Source organism: Mobula birostris, chromosome 15, assembly GCF_030028105.1.
Source record: "Mobula birostris isolate sMobBir1 chromosome 15, sMobBir1.hap1, whole genome shotgun sequence".
Taxonomy (NCBI): Eukaryota; Metazoa; Chordata; class Chondrichthyes; order Myliobatiformes; family Myliobatidae; genus Mobula; species Mobula birostris.
Genome location: NC_092384.1, coordinates 50624574 through 50644733, shown reverse-complemented (window position 1 = coordinate 50644733; position 20160 = coordinate 50624574). Strand labels below are relative to the sequence as shown.

At 42.2% G+C, this 20160-nt stretch overlaps 1 protein-coding gene across 2 annotated transcripts in view; it reads left to right on the top strand.

Annotated features, from left to right (window-relative positions):
• Positions 1–3822: 3822 nt before the first annotated feature.
• uraha (urate (5-hydroxyiso-) hydrolase a) overlaps positions 3823–20160 on the top strand; it is a 29127-nt gene continuing 12789 nt past the window's right edge. The window contains exon 1 of one of the 2 annotated variants that reach the window (XM_072279763.1): positions 3823–3886. Coding sequence is in view for 1 of the 2 variants with exons in the window: in XM_072279762.1 (XP_072135863.1) it covers positions 8876–8929 (54 nt within the window). In the remaining variant the exon portion in view is untranslated. Of the gene's footprint in view, positions 3887–8757; positions 8930–20160 lie in introns of those variants that run through there. The other variant, XM_072279762.1, reaches the window with a different exon arrangement.

Genomic DNA, 20160 nt, shown 5'->3' with positions numbered 1-20160 from the left:
CACACACACACACACACACAATGCTGGAGGAACTCAGCAGGCCAGGCAGCATCTATGGGAAAGTTAAACAGTTGACGTTTTGGGCCGAGACCCTTCATACTGAATGTTTGTCTTCAGATTCCTGTACCTCCTCCCTATGGTAGTAATGAGGAGAGGGCAGGACCTGGGTGGTGGAGGAACCTTAATGACGGATGACGCCTTTTTGAGGCATCACTCCTTGAAGTTGTCCTGGATGCTGGGGCTAGTGCCCACTACAAAGCTGACTGAGTTTACAATTTTCTGCCGCTTATATTGGTCCTGTGCAGTGCCTCCCCATACCAGACAGTGATGCAAACTATTAGAATGCTCTCCACAGTACATGTGTAGATATATGCTAGAGTCTTTGATGACCTACCAAATTTCTCAAACGCCTAATGAAATATAGTCACTGGTGCGCCTTCTTCACGATTGCATCAATACGTTGGGCACAGGATAGGTGTTCAGAGATGTTGGCGGCCTGGAACTAGAGCTGCTGGCCCCTCAATGAGGACTGTTGTGTGTTCCCTTTCCTGAAGCCCCCAATCAATTCCTTGGTCTCACTGACGTTGAACGCAAGGTTATCATCGCTCGCGACGCCACTCAATCGGCCAATCTATCTCATTCCAGTACGCCTCCTCACCACCACCTGAGACTCTGCCAAGAGTTGTGTCACGTGCTGACTCGTGCTGACAGGATGATGCTGTTGAACAGACCTGTACTCAATAAACAGCAGCCTGAACACCTACATAGAATATGTAAGAAATAGAAACATAGGTTTCTATTTAAAAATGCAATACATGTATCCATTTCCAACTTATTTTATCATTCCCAATAAAATGAAAAAAAAAGGTGCAGTGTGTCTGCTCCTGTTTTTGTTTGTGGTTTTGTTACAGGGAAAGTGTACACCGAGGAGATGGACTATGCTTTACGATTGAGTCCGCGTGGTGCACCAACATGGCGGTTTTGTCCTGGTCCTGCTCACCCAACCTGGAACATCTAGAGATCAAGAGTCGTCCATTTTTTCCATTGTGGGAGCTTTTGGCCATCATCCTGGTAGCAGTGTACATTCCACCACAGGTCTGTATCAAACAGGCTCTAGATGATCTGAGCAACATAATCAACAAGCATGAAACAGCACACCCTGATGCCTTATCAATCATTTTGGGGGATTTTAACCAGGCCAACTTGAAAAAGTCGCTAAATAATTATCACCAATATATCACTTGTGGAACCAGGGAAGCCAACAAACTGGGCCACTGTTACACTTACCGTGCCATCCCACACTTTCCAAAGCCTGATCACCTGGCAGTACTTCTATTCACTGAGTACAGGCAGAGACTGAAGACTGCAGCACCAGTAGAGACGACCAAGAAGATATGGACAAGGGAGGCAGAAGGGCACTTACAGGACTGCTTTGAGTTGGTGGACTGGACAGTATTCAGGAATTCATCTTCGAGTCTGAATGAGTAAGCCGCACTGTCACTGACTTCAATAAAACCCAAGTGGATGAGTGTGTGCCTACGAGAACTTACTGTACATAGCCAAATCAGATTCATAGTCTGCTGGGGGCTAGGTCTGTGCCACTCAGGTCTGGTGAACCAGGACTATCCAAGCAGTCCAGGTATGACTTAAGGAGGCTGGCTCAAGAGCAAAAGAACAATCCCAAGCAAGGCTGGAGGTGACATCAGATGCTCGTCAACTCTGGCAGGACATTACTTCCCTCAAAGCAAAACCCAACATCATGAATGGCAGCGATGCTTCACTCCCAGACGAGCTCAATGACTTCTATGCCCGCTTTGAATGGGAGAATACAACTACAGCAGCGGTCCCCAACCACCGGGCCGCGAGGAAACAATATGATTTGGCGATATGAGTCAGCTGCACCTTTCCTCATTCCCTGTCACGTGCACTGTTGAGCTTGAACGCACGCGAGGTCATTACCCGCGCGTCGTCCATGTCAGCGTGGGAAGGAGATCAACTCCTCGAGCTTGCAAATGACGGCAGGCTGAAAAGTATGTTTGACTTAACATCTCTGCCAGTATTCTGGATCAAAGTTAAGGCTGAATATCCTGAGATAGCCACGAAAGAACTGAAAACGTTGCTTCCATTTCCAACATATCTCTGCAATGAACGCAACGAAAACTAAGTTGCGGAATAGACTGGACATAAGGAACCCATTCGAGTATCGCTGTCTCCCATCACCCCTCGATAGGACCGTCTTGTTGCAGGAAAACAAGCCCAGGGCTCCCACTGATTCAGTGATATTGGTGTGTTGCAATGATTTTATATGTTCATACGGGGAAAATATGCGCTGTGTGTTTAATATCCAAACGTTACTTAAAATGCTATGATGATATTGACTTACTTATATAACTACATAACAATTACAGCACGGAAACAGACCATTTCTGCCCTTCTAGTCTGTGCCGAATGCTACTCTCACCAAGTCCCACCTACCTGCACTCAGCCCATAACCCCCCATTCCTTTCCTGTCCATATACCTATCCAATTTAACTTTAAATGATAATATCGAACCTGCTTCTGCCACTTCTACTGGGAGTTCGTTCAACACTTATTTCGAGCTCCCCTGTCCTCCCCTGATAATTGACTTATCACTATATTCATGCGAGGAAAATATGCGCTGTGTGTTTAATATTAAATTCGTTAGATAAACCCTTTTAGAAACGAAATTGAGTGTCTTAGCCACTTATCACCGATATTCCAGTCGTGATTAACAGCGCACCCCCTCCCGAACAGAATCGCCAAAAATGATTTGAAGCAAAAAACGGCACGTGCACGCATACGCAAGTCACGCATGCGCACTGGTGCCCGCGCAAGGCTTCATGGTCATTGTAGTCTTTTCGGGGTAAACACAACGTATTTGATTGCTACTGTACTCTTGTCCGTTGGCAACCATCCCCCCCCCCCCCCGGTTGGCCGGTCCGCAAGAGTATTGTCAATATGAAACCGGTCCGCACTGCAAAAAAGGTTGGGGACCCCTGAACTACAGCAGCACCCGGTGACCCGGTGATCTCTGTCTAGGAGGCCAATGTCTTTTCAAGAGGGTGAACCCTTGCAAGGCAACAGGCACTGATGGTGTACCTGGTAGGACTCTGAAAACCTGTGCCAACCAACTGGCAGGTGTGCTCACTTTCAATCTCAGTCAGAAGTTCCCACCAGCTTCATGGAACGCTCATACCTGTGCCCAAGAAGAGCAGGGTCAGCTGCCGTAACAACTATTGTCCAGTAGCAATCACGTCTACGGTGATGAAGTGCTTTGAGACATTGGACTTGGACCCACTGCAATTTGCTTATTTCCACAATAGGTCTTCAGCAGATGTGATTTCATTGGCTCTTCACACAGCCTTAGATCACCTGGACAACACTAATATTTATGTCAGGCTGCTGTTTATTGGCAATAGTTCAGCATTTAACATTTCCATTCCTACCAGTCTGATCAAAAAGATCCAGCCTGTACCTCCCTCTGCAACGGGATCCTTGACTTCCTCACCAGAAGACCACAGGCTGTGCGGATCAGAAATAACATCTCCACCTCGCTGAGAATCAACATTAACGTCAAGGATGTGTGCTTGGCCCACTGCTCGACTCTCTCTACACCCAGGACTGGGTGGCTAGGCACAGCTCAAACACCATCTATAAATTCGCTGACAGCACCACTACTGTTGGCAGAGTTTCAGATGCTGACGAGAAGGTGTACAGGAGCGAGACAGATACGCTGGCTGAGTGGTGTCACTGCAACAACCTCGCACTCAGCATCAGTAAGAGCAAAAAACTGACTGTGGACTTCAGAAAGGACAAGACAAGGGAACACTCATCAGTCTTCATAGAGGGATCAGAAGTGGAAAGGGTGAGCAATTTCAAGTTCCTAGGTGTTAACATCTCTGAGACCCAACATATCAATGCAATTACAAAGCAGGCACAACACTGGTTATATTTCATCAGGGGTTTGAGGAGATTTGGCATGTCACCAAAGGCCCTCACAAATTTCTACAGATGTACCGTGGAGAGCATTCTAACTGGCTGCATCACTATCTGGTATGGAGGGCAGCGGGGAGCGCAATACACAGGATCAAAATAGGCTGCGTAAACTTGTTAATTCAGTCAGCTCTATCATGGTCACTATCCGCCCCAGCACCCAGGATATCTTCAAGGAGCAATGCCTCAAAACAGAAGCATCTATTTTTAAGGTCCCCCATTACCCGGGACATGCCCTCTTCTCATTGCTACCGTCAGGGAGAGGTACAGACGCCTGAAGGCGCACACTTAATGATTCAGAAACGGCTTCTTCCCCTCTGCCATTAGATTTCTGAATGGACATGAAATCCATGAACACTATTTCACAATTGTTTTCTCTTTTTGCACTACTTATTTAATTTAACTTTTTAAATATACTTCTAACATAATTTAGTTTTTATTATGTATAGAAGCGTACTTCTGCATAACAACAAATTTCAGGACATATGCCAGTGATATTAAACCTGATTCTGACTTCAGCAGTATAGCACAGCGTCACCTAGTGGTTAGAAAAGGTAGTGCAGCAAAGGTTCGTTACAGGAACCAGATATTCAAAGTTCAAGGTAAACTTATTATCAAAGATATAAATATAACTTGTTTAAGATTCCAGCAAAAAAATCTGTGTGTAGTTAATATCACCCAGACTTTACACATAATAAAAATGCACGTAACAAGGTGGCCGAAATTTGCAATTCGGCAATAGATTGATCAGGCTCCCCTTTAGTAGTAACTGCAGGAGGAGTGGGAGGATAAAAGGGAAGATATTTGCAACATACACAGAATGCTAGAGGAACTCAGAAAATCAGGCAGTATCTATGGAGGGGAATAAACAGTTGATGTTTCAAGCCAAGTCAAATCTTTCCCCTCACCTGGCCTCACTTATCGCCTACCAGTTTGAGCTCCTTCCACTCCTCCCACTTTTAATTTTGACTTCTGCCCCCTTCCTTTCCAATTCCATGGAAGGGTTTCGGCTCGAAACATCGACTCTTTATTCCTCTCCATAGATGCTGCCTGATCTGATGCGTTCCTGCAGGCAAATTTGCTTGTAAGGAAGAGAGTAATCAGGACCCTGTAAAAGTCAATACACGATCATATTTGGAGGGCAGGGCGATTGCACGAACATTTGACTTCCTGAGCTGCGCTTACAATGATTTGAGGTAAACAGACTTGATCTTTGTTTATAAATGTCCCAGCCTGTTAAGGTAATTTTCTGGTATTTTGCAAACAATACTAAGGTCAAACACTACTTGGCTTAAAATACAAGAATCAGGCTTGCCCCCCATATCCCCCCAAAAAATTACAATTTCCATCTTTGAGATATGTTCAAATTAAAAATGTCTTCCCCAAAGTGAATCTGTTGAGGGTTGAAGGCACAACGTACTAAATCCAGGTCTGACTAATGGAAAGTATTTTCTGAACAATGGCACAAAGCAGCTTCATGTGAAGTTTCTCACCTCTTGCATTATAAAAGGTAGCAAAACCCGAGAGGTGGTACCACACTTCCTGCCAGCACCCTCAGAAACGTATTTGCGTTGTGTAATAGTATTAGCCAGAGACTCTGGTAGTGAAGCAAGAGGGCTTGTTTCCCAACCAGACATCAGACGGCAGGACCAAGCTACAAAACATCAAACAGAGCCTTTACTGCAAACCATAGACTTTCATGCAGAACATTTAAATAATCATGTCAGGACAGGACTGGGCAACTTCTATCTGGAACGGAAGCACTCTCCTTTCAACCACATTTATAAATCTCCTTTATTGTTGAAAGGCTAACATTTTTTTGGAGAAAAATTGCAATTGAAACTACATATGACACTGACTCATACAGCAGAATGAGGTCAGTAGCCGCAGTTACTGAAGAGGGACGTTAGCCAAATTGTCTTCTCCCACATTAAAATATTTGGCCTCTGAAACACTAAAGTGGATGGAGGTGGCAAACGGAGTTCGATTCTATCATGTTTAAGTATCGGCCGATCGTATTGTGTAAACAAATGACATGGACTTGGTACAAGGGAGCTCCATGAAATCATAATCAGGTTTAATATCACCAGCATGTGTGTAAGATTTGTTAACTTTACGGCAACAGTACAACAAAATACGCAATAAATAAATATCAAGAAAAAACTGAATAACATTAACTATATATATGTCTATTAAATAGTTCAGCTAAAATAAGTGGCGCAAAAAAAGTAGTAAGTTCATGGGTTCAATGTCCATTTAGAAATGAATGTAAAATGCTGCAGAACAAGATGAGCAAGTGCCCAGAAATCAGATTTTTAGTTTGAAAATCCTCTTCCTCAGCCACTTTCAGTAAATGACACCACTTGACCTCAGTGGAATTTAAAGTGCTGATGACATTCTAATGGAATGGACAGACCAGTAGACTTTAATGCCATTTCTAATGGAATTGTGTCCTTAAAGGAAATATCATCGCTTCCCTGCACTTTAACAAGTGAAATCTGAGGATTTTCTGACATGGGTTAGTTATAAGTTCCTGGCTGGACCCATTAGATTCTGTTTCCTGTGGCTTCCTTCAACTCAACTGTAATAATACAGAGTGCTCTTTGTTAAATAATGGGAAATTTATCTGAAGGATAAGAAAAGTGTCTTCAATTCCACAGAAAAGTTAGACTGAAGCATGTGGTGTGCAGGACATGAAGAGAGTGCACATAGGGGACTGCAGATCTGGAGTAAGAAACCAGCTGTTCTAGGAAATCGGTGGGTCAGGCACAGTCTATGAAGGCAAAGGGATACAGTGGATTCTGGTTAACTGGGCCATCGGTTACATGGAGCAGCTGCTTATTTGGGATCACCCTTAAAAAACAAAACAAAATTGAGAAAATAGCTGGGGTTCCCTTTGTTTATTTGGGACACTATGCTGTTTAATTGGGGCAGGAAACGGTTGCCAAAAAGTTTCTAACTAGCGTAAGTCAGGTGCACTTGCATGGTCGCTAAGACAATTCACCATGTTTAGAGCAATCATGAGAGAATGCTTTCCGCAGTAAAATTTGGTGAGGGTCATTGGGCTATGCCAAAGGAAGCAGAGCGTGCAGGTTACCAGGAACTGGAAAATTAATTACTTAATGTATTGTAGGCTACCCAGATAGAATGCAAGTGCTCTTGTTTTGGTTTATGTTTGGACTCACCCAGTGAAAGAAGCAAAGGACAGATAGGTCATGGTGGGAAATGGGAAGAACAGGTGAAATGGCTTGCGACCGGGTGCTCAAGGTGGTCGCTGCGGACAGAGCCCGGGTGCTTGGCGAAGTGGTTGCCCAGTCTATGCTTGTTGCACCACATGTAATAGTCAAGGCTGGGGGAAGTACACGTGAACGTCTGCCTCACCTGGAAAAAAATGGATAACCTCAAGTGCGGATACGACTGGAGCAGAGTGTTGTGACGCATATATAAAGGTGCATCAACATCACTTCACCCCTTGCACACTGTCTGTAATCCACTCTCTGAAATTCATTTCCCAAACCACTCTGACCATCCTGCTTGCTCTTCTTTTAAGGCTTCTGAGAGTTCATCCAATCAATGGTGAGTCAATCCGATACTTCTTTAAATATTTTTCTCTCATACTCAGCAACATTTCTATCCCATTTCCAACAAGCCTCTTCCGACATGGAAGACATAATGGAATTTCAGGCTACTGATGTCATTGACAGACTAAACTATGGACTGAGGTGGAGAAAGCTCAGAAAAGACAAAGGGGGAGCTGCTAATGGAAATGTTAATACTAATGCAATAGTGTTCATTTTATATAACCTGTGTCTACTATTAATGAGCAAAGTCCTGAACTTTGCTTAAACTCTGCAGAGTCATCACTATTGCTTCTGCTAATGAACTCGCACTGCCACGAGCTCAGTTTTTCAGCAGAAATAATACAGAATGACAGCAAGTGAAATCTGTGATGTTTTGTAACTCCAGAAACTAATCAAAAGAAAAACACAGGAGCTGGGAAGGCGTGTGTACTTAGTTTATTTTCGTTAGTGAGGTGCTCACCCATGATGTGGTGACATGATGACATATGTCATTCACGTACTTCTTAGATATAACCCATAATGAATTATGTAATCGAAAAATGTTTTATTAAACACTTACAATATTAAATGCACTACGCTCCTCCCTGCTTCGCTATAAACTCCAACTCAATGCAGAGAGCATCTCAACTCAAATATGTAACATATTGCTCTCTAGTCATCTTATATACACAGTATACTATGCAATACAACTACTAAGTAGACACCCACAGCATGGTAAATTTTAAATTGTCCCATTCGGGTCTAAAGATTTAATCCCTGTGGAGGATTTTTTGCTCTTGTGAGATAACATCTTTCCTGGCAAGGGGAGAGGGTTAAAAAAAACAAATTAATCCAAATATTTACAAACTTGGCATCATTTTTTTTAACAGAACACCTGTTATTCATTAACATGTCTCTTACTGACCCTAGCACAAAATAGAGTCCCTGTAGGTATGAAAGAGTTAAGCAAGCAACCTTCAGCAGGCCGAAAACCTGGGGTTTCCACATCCAAACCCTCACCATGTACACTGAACTTCCTGCACAGCAATTCACTAAAAGAAAATATTAACTAGATTTACCTTTTCACTGCAAATGCAACATAGCTCACCGATATTAATAGAGACAGAAGGCACAAAGTTACAATTATTGACAGAAGCCGTCATTGTGAAAGAGACAAACATTGTGAAGTTGAAGAGGGACATCATAGGACTAAAATTCAGAGTCACTTAAATTACTCTTCCCATTAACTTAAGGTATCAACAGCTCATAATCAGTCATTTCTTGAAGACTTGTTCAATTAAATGACAGCACCACGACTTCAGCACATTCAACATCATCTTGTAACACCAAAAAAGGTAAGATGGCTCAATTTACAAAGCGACAAGTCAGGTTTGTAACAGTAGCTTTGCAGCTGAATCTTCTGAGAGATTTCACCACTTGCCGGAGTTTGAATTTTCTCAAGCTGTCAAAAGGCCATCAGGGCAGACCAGGGGAAGAGCCCAAACATCTGCCATCTGAACACTACTAACTCGTCCAGTTTTGGGGCAACCGTATAAATGAGAACTAGAGTGTTATCTAACCGGACACAGTGAACAGTGCTTCCCGTTGAGGCGACACTTCACTGGTGTCTGTTGGGGTCATATACTGTGTCTGGTGCCCCGAGTGTGTCCTCCTGTATGTCGGTGAGACACGATGTAGATTGGGAAACTGCTTCGCCGAGCACCTACGCTCCGTCCTCCAGAAGAAGCGATATCTCCCAGTGGCCACCCATTTTAATTCCACTTCCCATTCCCGTTGCAATATGTCAGTCCATGGCCCCCTCTACTGTCATGATGAGGCCACACTCGGGATGGAGGAACAACACCTTATATTCTGCCTGGGTAACCTCCAACCTGATGGCAGGAACATCGATTTCTCAAACTTCTAGTAATGCCACCCTCCTTCAACATTTCCTATCCCCTTTTCCCTCCGTCACCTTATCTCCTTGCCTGCCTATCACATCCCTCTGGTGCTCCTCTCCCCACCCCTCTTTTCTTTCTTCCACGGCCTATGACCTCTCCTATTAGATTCCCCCTTCTCCGGCCCTGTATCTCTTTCACCAGTCAACTTCCCAGCTCCTCACTTCATCACTGCCCCTCCAGGTTTCACCTATCACCTTGTGTTTCTCTCTGCCCTCCCCCACCTTTTAACTCTACTCCTCGGCTTTTTCCTCCAATTCTGCCAAAGGGTCTCAGCCCAAAACATTAACGATACTTTTTTCATAGATGCTACCTGGCCTGCTGAGTTCCTCCAGCATATGTTGCATGTTGCTCGGATTTTCAGCATCTGCAGATCTTCTCTTGTTTGTGCTCAAATTCACTTGGTCCATCTCTGACACCTCTCTCCGCTTCTTTGATGGCTTTATCTCTCCCTCTGGAGACTGCCAGTCTCATAATATCTTTCATAAGCCTACTGACTCTCACAGCTATCTTGACTACCTTGTCACTTGTAAAAATGCAATTCCCTTTTCTCAGTTCCTTCGCCTCTGCTCCAGAATGAAATTTTCCATTCCCGAACATCTCAGATGTCCTCCTTCTTCAAAGTACAGTGTTTCCCTTCCTCTACTCTTGATATTATCCTCGCCTGCACCTTCTTCATTTCCCAGACATCTGCCCACACCCCAACTTCCTACTGCCGTAAAAGGTACAGAATTTCTTTTGTCCTTACTGACCACCCCATGAGACTCCACATCCAGCACACCATTCTCCGTACCTTCCTCCATCTTCAATTAAACATATCTTTGCCTCTCCCCCCCACACCCTGCTTTCAACAGGGATTGCTCTCTCCATAACTCCCTTATCCATTTATGCCTCCCCACAAATCGCTGCTGGCACTTATCCCCGCAGTCAGAGTGCTACACCTGTCCCTTCACCTCCAACTTCACCATCACTTAAAGCTCTAAACAGTCCAGAAGACCGTAAGACATAGGAGCAGAATTAGTCCAGTCTCCATACACCTGCCTTCTCGCCACATCCTTTGATGCCCTGACTGATCAGGAAATGATCAACTTCCACCTTAAATATACCCACAGAGCATTCCACAGATTTGCCACTCTGGCTAAAAGAATAAATCCTCCTTACCTCTGTTCTAAAGGGTCACCCCTCAGTTTTGAGGCCGTGCCCTCTAGTTCTGTATACCCCCATCACTCTTCACACCCACCCTATTTAGTCCTTACAACATTCATTCCAGGTGAGGCAACACTTCACTTACAAGACCGTTGTGGGTTCCCAGTGCAGTCCCCTCTACATCAGTAAGGCCCGACATAGAATGGGGGACCACTTCGTTGAGCACCTTCAGAACCCAACAGGCAGAATTTCATGGTGGCCAACCATTTTAATTCTGCTCTCCATTCCCGTTCTGACATATCAGTCCATGGCCTCCTCTACTGCCACTCTCAGGTTGGATAAACAACACCTCATTTTCCATCTGAATAGCTTCCAACCTGATGGAATGAACATCTATTTCTCTAACTTTGGCTAATTTCTCCACCTTCCCCTTCTCTCTTTTCCCATTCCCCATTCTGGCTCCCCTCTTTGCCCTCTCTTCTCCTCATCTGCCTATCACCTCCATCCGGTGCCCCTCCTCCTTCCCTTTCTTCCATGGTTCGCTCTCCTCTCCTATCAGATTCCTGTTCCTCATTTTCCACCAATCACCTCTCAGCTTCTCACTTCATCTCCCTTCCCCCTCGCTGGCTTCAAGTGTCGCACACGCTCTCGTTGAGACTTCTATGTATTGAGTAAAGAAACTTTCCTGAGCACATTTGACAAACTCTATCACATCTAGTCTTTTTATAGTATGGGAGTCCCACTCAATATGTGGAAATTAAAATCACCCATTGTTTCTTTTTCAATCTTTTTATTAATTTCATAATAATAAACATACCATAGTGTTGATACAAAGTTGTTGGGATTACATTGTTATAATTAATGTAGTTAAATATAAACCCAGCTGACACATGCGTATTAAACCTCCCAAACATACAGGATACAAATGCAATATACAAAAAAAAGAAAAAAAATCATGAAAAAAGAAAAAAAATAAAAATATACCCCAAAAGAAAAACTAACCTAAACAGTGTTAATCAACTAAACTGAAAAAAAGACATGGGCTGTTATATATCATCAAAGAAAAAGGAACCATTAGTGTCGATGACTCCGCTCCTCTCAACATATATTAAAAAAGAATAGAATAAGTTTGGAAAGGTCAAATTACATCATATGAAAATGTTAAATAAACAGCCTCCGAGTCTTTTCAAATTTAATAGAGGGATCAAAAATAACACTTCTAATTTTTACGAAGTTTAAAGACAACATAGTTTGAGAGAACCAATGAAATGTGGTGGGAGGATTAATCTCTTTCCAATTCAGCAAAATGGAACTTCTAGCCATTAAAGTAAGAAATGCAATCATCCGACAAGCTGAAGATTAAATGACTTGACTCTATCACTGGTAACCCAAAAATTGCAGTAACAGGGGGAGGTTGTAAATCAATTTTCAGAACAGTTGAAATAATATCAAAAATATCTTTCCAATATTTTTTCAGAGAAGGACATGACCAAAACATATGAGATAGAGGAGCTACCTCAAAGTGACATCTATTGCATATAGGATTTATATGAGAATAATAACAAGCTAATTTATCCTTTGACTTATGAGCCCTATGCACTACTTGAAACTGTAACAACGCATGTTTAGCACATATAGAGGATGAGTTAACTAATTGAAGAATTTTTCCCATTTTTCAAACAGTAAAGTAATCATAAGTTCCCTTTCCCAATCAGTCTTAACTTTATTAGATACATCTGGACATATTTTCATAATTATATCATAAATAATTGCTATTACACCTTCCTGAAAAGGATTTAAATCTAAATTTTTTTCCAAAATATCCGTTGAATGTAAATTTGGGAAGGTAGGAGAAACAGTATTTAAAAAGTTTCTAATCTGTAAGTATCTAAAAAAAAATGGGATCTAGGCAAATTATATTTATTAGATAATTGTTCAAAGGACATGAAACAATTACCCAAAAATAGATCAGAAAATCGTACTATACCTTTAGTTTTCCAAGCCAGATATGCTTGATCCATAATAGAGGGTTGAAAGAAGAAATTAGATATAATAGGACTTGCTAAAATAAATTGATTCAACCCAAAAAATTTTCGAAATTGAAACCATATACGTAAAGTATGTTTTACTATTGGGTTATTCATTTGTTTGTACAATTTAGAAAGAGTAAAGGGAAGCGAAGTTCCTAAAATAGAACCCAATGAAAACCCTTGTAAAGAATTACATTCAAGATTAACCCAATGTGGACTTGAAGTTACGTCCAAGTCCCATAACCAAAATTTTAAATATCGAATATTAATTGCCCAATAGTAAAAACTAAAATTCAGCAAAGCTAAACCCAACTCCTTTTCAGATTTCCGTAAGTGTTTTTTACCTAACCTGGGATTTTTGTTCTGCCATATACATGAAGAAATTTTGGAATCAACATTATCAAAAAAGGATTTCGGAGTAAAAATTGGCACTGCTTGAAATAAAATATAAAAATTTAGGCAAAATAATCATCTTGATAGCATTGATCCAACCAATCAATGACAGAGACATTGGTGACGATTTAGTAAACAAAAGTTTAATCTGATCAATTAAAGGTAAAAAATTAGCCTTAAATAAATCCTTATGCTTTTTCATAATTTTAACTGCTAAATATGTAAAAGAATTGGTAACTAATTTAAATGGTAAACATCCATAAACAGGAACCTGCATATTTAGGGGAAATAGTTCACCCTTATTAAGGTTCAGTTTATAACCAGAAAAATTACTAAACTCAGCCAGCAAAGATAAAATAGTGGGAATTGGTTTCCCACGATTAAAAATATATAATACAAATCATCTGCATATAATAACTTATGTATTTCATTTCCACGGGTAATACCAAAAATGTTAGGTGAGTCTCGGATAGCAATTGCTAAAGTTTCAAGGGCAATATCAAATAATAATGGACTAAGAGGGCATCCCTGCCTGGTACCCCAAGATAAACTGTAACAACCTTCTATTTCTTGCAAAAGTGTGCACTGTCTCTATAGATTTGTTCCTGTAAATCCCTAGGACTGTTGGGTGGTCTGCAATATAGCCCCATCAACATGTTCATACCTAACTTATTACTCAGTTCCACCCATAACGCCTCACCAGCCAACTTCTCCAGTCTGTCCTGACTGCACTGCCATGACATTTTCCCTGACTAGTAATACCACTCCTTCTCCATTAATCCCTCGCACTCTGTCACATCTAAATCAACCGAATCCCAGAACATTGAACTGCCAGTCCTGCCCTTGCTGTAACTAAGTCTCACTAATGGATGGTATTGATCTTTGCCCTGAGCTCATCTGCCTTTCCTCTGATTCTTGTTGCATTGAAACATACGCAGCTCAGTAGGTTAACTGCACCACATGCACTCCTTCTCCTTCTCCCACTTTCTTATTCTGGCTTCTTCCCCCCTCCTTTCCATTCCTGATGAAGGGTCTCAGCCCGAGCCGGCAACTGTTTATTCCTCTGCATAGATGCTGTCTGACCTGCTGAGTTCCTCCAGCATGTTGTATGTGTTATCACAGAAGGTCAATGGCAAAGAATGGGGGGAAGGAGAGAGTGAAAGAGTGAGCACAAGGCGTAACATACTCAGCTGAGGTGCCACCTTGTGAACCTGAGCCCATAAATGGAGAGAGGAAAACACAGCCGATAATGCAGTTCTGACCTATGTTTGCAACTTTCACATGTCTCTTTGTTTTCTCTCCCTCTTGCTCTCTCTAATTAGCTTCATTAACTTCTCAACCTGATGGCTTCACTGGCTGCACACCATCGTGCCAACCCTGACGTCGTCCCTTGTTCTGTCATTCCACCCTCTCTGCAAATTAAAGCTGCCTTTCTTCTCTTCCTATTAGTTACAATAAATTTCCTCAACCTAATTTTCTCAAGTAAATATTCTTATTTACTTAGTTTCCCTTTAGACTGGTGCTGCCAGACCTGCTAAATTATTTCCTGCATTTTCCCTTATTCTACAGATCCCTCTGCTCTTTCACTTCACCAAAGATTTCCAAACTCAAACTCGAACAAGTGGAAAGTGTACGGTTATGCACTTTGGCAGAAGAAATAAACGAGCAGACTATTATTTAAATGGGGAGAGAATTCAAAGTTCTGAGATGCAACGGGACTTGGGAGTCCTCGTGCAGGATACCCCTAAGGTTAACCTCCAGGTTGAGTCGGTGGTGAAGAAGGCGAATGCAATGTTGGCATTCATTTCTAGAGGAATAGAGTATAGGAGCAGGGATGTGATGTTGAGGCTCTATAAGGCGCTGGTGAGACCTCACTTGGAGTACTGTGAGCAGTCTTGGGCTCCTTAATTAAGAAAGGATGTGCTGACGTTGGAGAGGATTTACTAGAATGATTCTGGGATTGAGAGGGTTAACATATGAGGAATGTTTGTCTGCTCTTGGACTGTATTCTTTGGAGTTTAAAAGAATGAGGGGGGACCTCATAGAAACATTTCGAATGTTGAAAGGCATAGAGAGAGTGGATATGGCAAAATTGTTTCCCATGGTGGGGGAGTCTAGTATGAGAGGGCATGACTTAAGGATTGAAAGGCGCCCATTCAGAACAGAGATATGAAGAAATTTTTTTAGCCAGAGGGTGGTGAATCTATGGAATTTGTTGCCACGGGCGGCAGTGGAGGCCAAGTCATTGGGGTGTATTTTAGGCAGAGATTGATAGGTATCTGAGTAGCCAGGGCATCAAAGGTTATGGTGAGAAGGTGGGAGAGTGGGACTAAATGGGAGAATGGATCAGCTCATGATAAAATGGTGGAGCAGACTCAATGGGCCGAATGGCCGACTTCTGCTCCTTTGTCTTGTCTTATGGTCTAATATTTTTATCATTGATGAAGCCACACTGTTTACAACACTGCTGCCTATTTTGTTCTCATTCCACCATCCTATTAATAATCTCTTGAAGCTTTTTGATCCTTGGAATATTTACTGTACTTCTGGCTTCAGCGTCCTCTTCAAATGTGACCAGTGTTGTTAGACATGTATCCAAAGACGTACAGAGGATCCAACAATATAAGAAACAGGTTCAGGAGCAGGCCATTTGAACACCTGTACCTGCTTCAGCATTCAATAAGATTGTGGCCAATATTTTATCTCAGCACCACTTTCCAGCACTAATCCACTATTCCCAATATGAATTCCTGCACTGGAACCCCCACCATTCTCTCGGCTGAGAAATGCTAAGGATTTTTTTTACCACTTTAGTAAAGAAATTTGTACCTTGAAGAGCAACCTTTATTTTAAGGCCTTGTTTTTAGATGTCTGCCCATGGGCACCTAGATCAAGTCCCAGAAGTATCTTGTAATTTTCAATGACATCACCCGTCATTCTGCCAACTCAAGAGAGTACTACTCTTGTCTGTTTCTTATCAGCTGCAGGGGGATGGGAGCCAGAGTGCCAGAACAGATGGTAGTGGAGAGGTCATGGGGACAGACGTTGGTAAGACCTCAGACAAAGTCTGTAATCTAAAGGTTGAGCATGTTGTGACTAATGTCCTGAATGACATATATTTCAATGCAAGAATTATCACAGCAAAGACAGATGAACTCAGGGCGTGGATCAACACTTCAAATTATGCTACTGCATTCATTAGTGAGACACAGTTGCAGGAGAGGCAGGACTGGCAGCTCAGTATTCCAGGGTTCATTTGTTTTAGACGTGACAGAGTGGGAGGAATTAAAGGAGAAGGAGTGGCATTATTGGTCAGGAAAAATGCCACAGCAGTGCACTGATTTGAGAACTTGCCTAGAGAGGCATTATGGGTGGAACAGAGTATTAACTAAAGTATGAGCACATTAATGGGGCTGTATTACAACTACACAACAGTCCTAGGGATTTACAGGAATAAATTTGTGGAGAGATTGCATGTTGTTGCAAAAAATACAAGGTCGTTGTAGTAGGTGATTTTAACTTTCCATATATTGACTGGGACACCCATAATGTAAAAGGACTGGATGTGATAGAGTTTGTCAAATGTGTTCAGGAAAGTTTCCTTAATTAGTATGTAGCAGTCCCAATAAGAGTATGAGTGATTCTGGATCTGCTATTAGGGAATGAGACAGGGTAGGTGACAAAGTTTGTGTGGGGGAACACCCTGCATCTAGTGACCACAATGCCGTTAGTTTCGAAGTAAATATGGAAAAAGATAGGTCTGTTCCGTGAGTTGAGATTCTAAAATGGGGAAAGGCATTTTCATGGTATCAGAAAGGATCTGGTGAGTGTGGATTGGGACAGGCTGTCTTCTGGAAAAGGAGTACTTGGTAAGTGGGAAGTCTTCAAAAGTGCAATGTTGAGAGTACAACGGTTGTATGCGCCTGTCAGAATAAAAGGTAAAGGTAACAGGTTTATGGAACCTTGGTTTTCAAAAGATATTGAGACCCTGTTTTTTTAAAAAAGGAGGTGCATAGCAGGTATAGGCAGGTAGGAGCAAATGAGGTGTTTATGGAGTATAAGTAATGAAAGAGAACACTTGCTAAAGAAACCAGGAGGATTAAAAGAAGGCAAGAGGTTGTCCTAGCAGACAAGGTGAAGGAGAATCCTAAGGGATTCTGCAGACATGTTAAGAGCAAAGGGATTGCTAAGGACAAAATTGGTCCTGTGGAAGATCAGAGTTTGTAATCCATGCATGGAGCCAAAAGAGTTGGGAGAGATTTTAAATAAATTTTGCATCTGTATTTACTCAGGAGACAGACACAGAGTCTATAGAAGTAAGGCAAAGCAGCCTATATAGAGTACAGAGGAGGTGTTTTCTGTTTTGAGACAAATGAGGGTCGATAAACCCCCAGGGACTGACGAGGTGTTCCCTCAGACCCTGTGGGAGGCAAGTGATGAAACTGCAGGGTGACTAGTGGAGTACCGCAGGGATTGGTGCTGGGTCCGTTGTTGTTTGTCATCTATAGCAATGATCTGGATGATAATGTAGTAAACTGAATGAGCAAGTTTGTGGATGATACCAAGACTGATGGTGCAGTGAGTGCATGGAAGAGTATCAGAGCTTGCAGTAGGATCTGGACCAGCTGGAAAAATGGGCTAAAGAGTGAAAGGTAGAATTTAATGCAGCCAAGCGTGACGTGTTGCACTTCAGTGGGCCCAACCAGGGTAGGTCTTACACAATGAATGGTAAGTTGTATAAGATGTTGATTAGGCCTGATTTAGAATATTGCATGCAGTTTTGGTCACATACCTACAGGAAAGACATAAATAAGGTTGAAAGAGTACAGAGAAAATTTACAAGGATATTGCCAGGACTGGAGGACTTTAGTTATAAGGAAAGATTAAATAGGTTAGGAATTTATTCCTTGGAACATAGAAGATTGAGGGAAGAATTGATAGACATATACAAAATTATGAAGGGTATAGATAGGATAAGTGCAAGCAGGCTTTTTCCACTGAGGTTGGATGGGGCTACAACCAGTGGCCATGGGCTAAGGGTGAAAGATGAAATGTTTAGGGGGAACATGAGGGGAAACTTCTTCACTCAGATGGATGTGAAAGTCTGAATGAGCTGCCATTACAAGTACTGCATGCAAGCTCGATTTCAATGCTTATGAGAAGCTTGGATAGGTGTATGGATGGTAGGGGTACTGGTGGGTGGGGGGGGGGGCCTAAGGTCCCAGTGCAGGACAATGGGAGTGGGCAGTTTAAATGGTTTGGCATGGACTAGACGGCCAAAGGGCCTGTTTCTGTAACTCTATAACATCACAGTGTCAAACTAGTGATTGTCACCGTCACAAATATGAACTAAACTCACACAAAGTATCCCATGTGTGCTACATAAATGGAGCAAGACATCTCTATCCCCCTGCTTCTTAGCATTAGACTCCCTAATTGTTTATCACACCCACATTGTGACTTTCTGTGATTTGTCTATAAAGGTCTTCTGGTCTCTCTGAACACCATCTCCTTTCAGTCTCTCAGCATTTGAAGAACATTACACTTTGAACTAAACTGGACGGAGACACAATTTTCTCACAGCATATTCCATCTGTCATTTCTGATACAGCAGATGGTGCTGTTATCCCTCAGCTCTAAATGGCATCCTTCGGTGCTGTAATAAGCACAGGTCTTCACCACCACCTCATGTGCAGCCCATGCAGATGAATAGGCATTTGGGAGGCAGGCAGGATAGTTTTGCTGACTGCTGCAGACGTCTTCTGGTGGGAACTCAGTTCACGGACACATCTCCGATTGGTGAACTGTCCAGGTTACAAACAGCTCACAGGACTGAATCCTACCATGACCTGGGAGGACCTGCTTGCTCATGCACTTGATATAAATCCCTAAAATCCAATCTACATCATCAGTACAACCTACTTTCTCTTCAGATTTGCAATGTAAGCAAATCAGGATTTATTATATGATCAAAATTATTGTTATTGATCATAAACAGCTGGAACTGCAGCAGTAATCTGTCCTCCCCCATGTCACAGATTTCCAATCTGAAAATGACCTGTTCATTCCTACCCTATGCTCTCCAACTATTAACCAATTCCTCAGTTCACACCAGTATATTACCCACAATACTGTGTACTTTCATTTTGTTGAATAATATATTTCTTCACTTCAAAATCCTTCCAAGCATCCAATTAAGCCATGCTAATTGGTTCACCCTTACTCCTTCTTCTCATAGTGAATGGACACTATGTGGGACAGAACCAGGACATGCCTACTTCTGTAATCAGAATCAGGTTTAACATCATGGCATGTGTCGTGAAACTTGTTGACTTAGTGGCAACAGTACAATGAAGTACAAGTTAATATAGAAAATAAATAAATGAATTACACCTTAACTTTACTAACTTTAATCCAATTTGTTTTACCCTCAATCATCTCCAGCGGACTTGCCTGTGATGTCATGAGTTGAAACATGTCAATCTGTATATGGCAAATCCACCGCTTTTTCTTCATCCATACCTCAGTTACCTCTCGAAAACTTTTTTCAAGTACTGTACCATCCTTTCTGTTACCTAGCATCAATATATTGCTTCTGAAGGAAACTGAAGAGAAACTATTTTTTTTGTGGGGGTTGTGGGGGGTGTGGATTATAGGTGGATCGAAAAGGCAGCAAGGGAAAGGTTGCATCAAGTTCAGATCATAACAGATGTAACATATTTCTGCATACAGGCTCAGGACAGCACAACCAATTCCCCCAATTCCAGAAGCAAATAGAAATATTACCAAATAGCACAGGAACAGGCCCATGATGTCTTGTCAAACTAATTACCAATTATACACTGAACTAATCCCTTCTGCCCGCATGTCTGCATTCCTCCATTCTCTGCACATTCCAGTGGCTAAAATCCTCTTAAATGCCTATATATTTGTTTTCATTACCACCCCCAGCAGCGCATTCTAGACGCCCGGTAACCCTTGTGTGAAAAAAAAACTCGACCCACACATCACCTTTAGGCTAAAATAAGATCTGAAACGAATGTAGTCACTAACATCTGA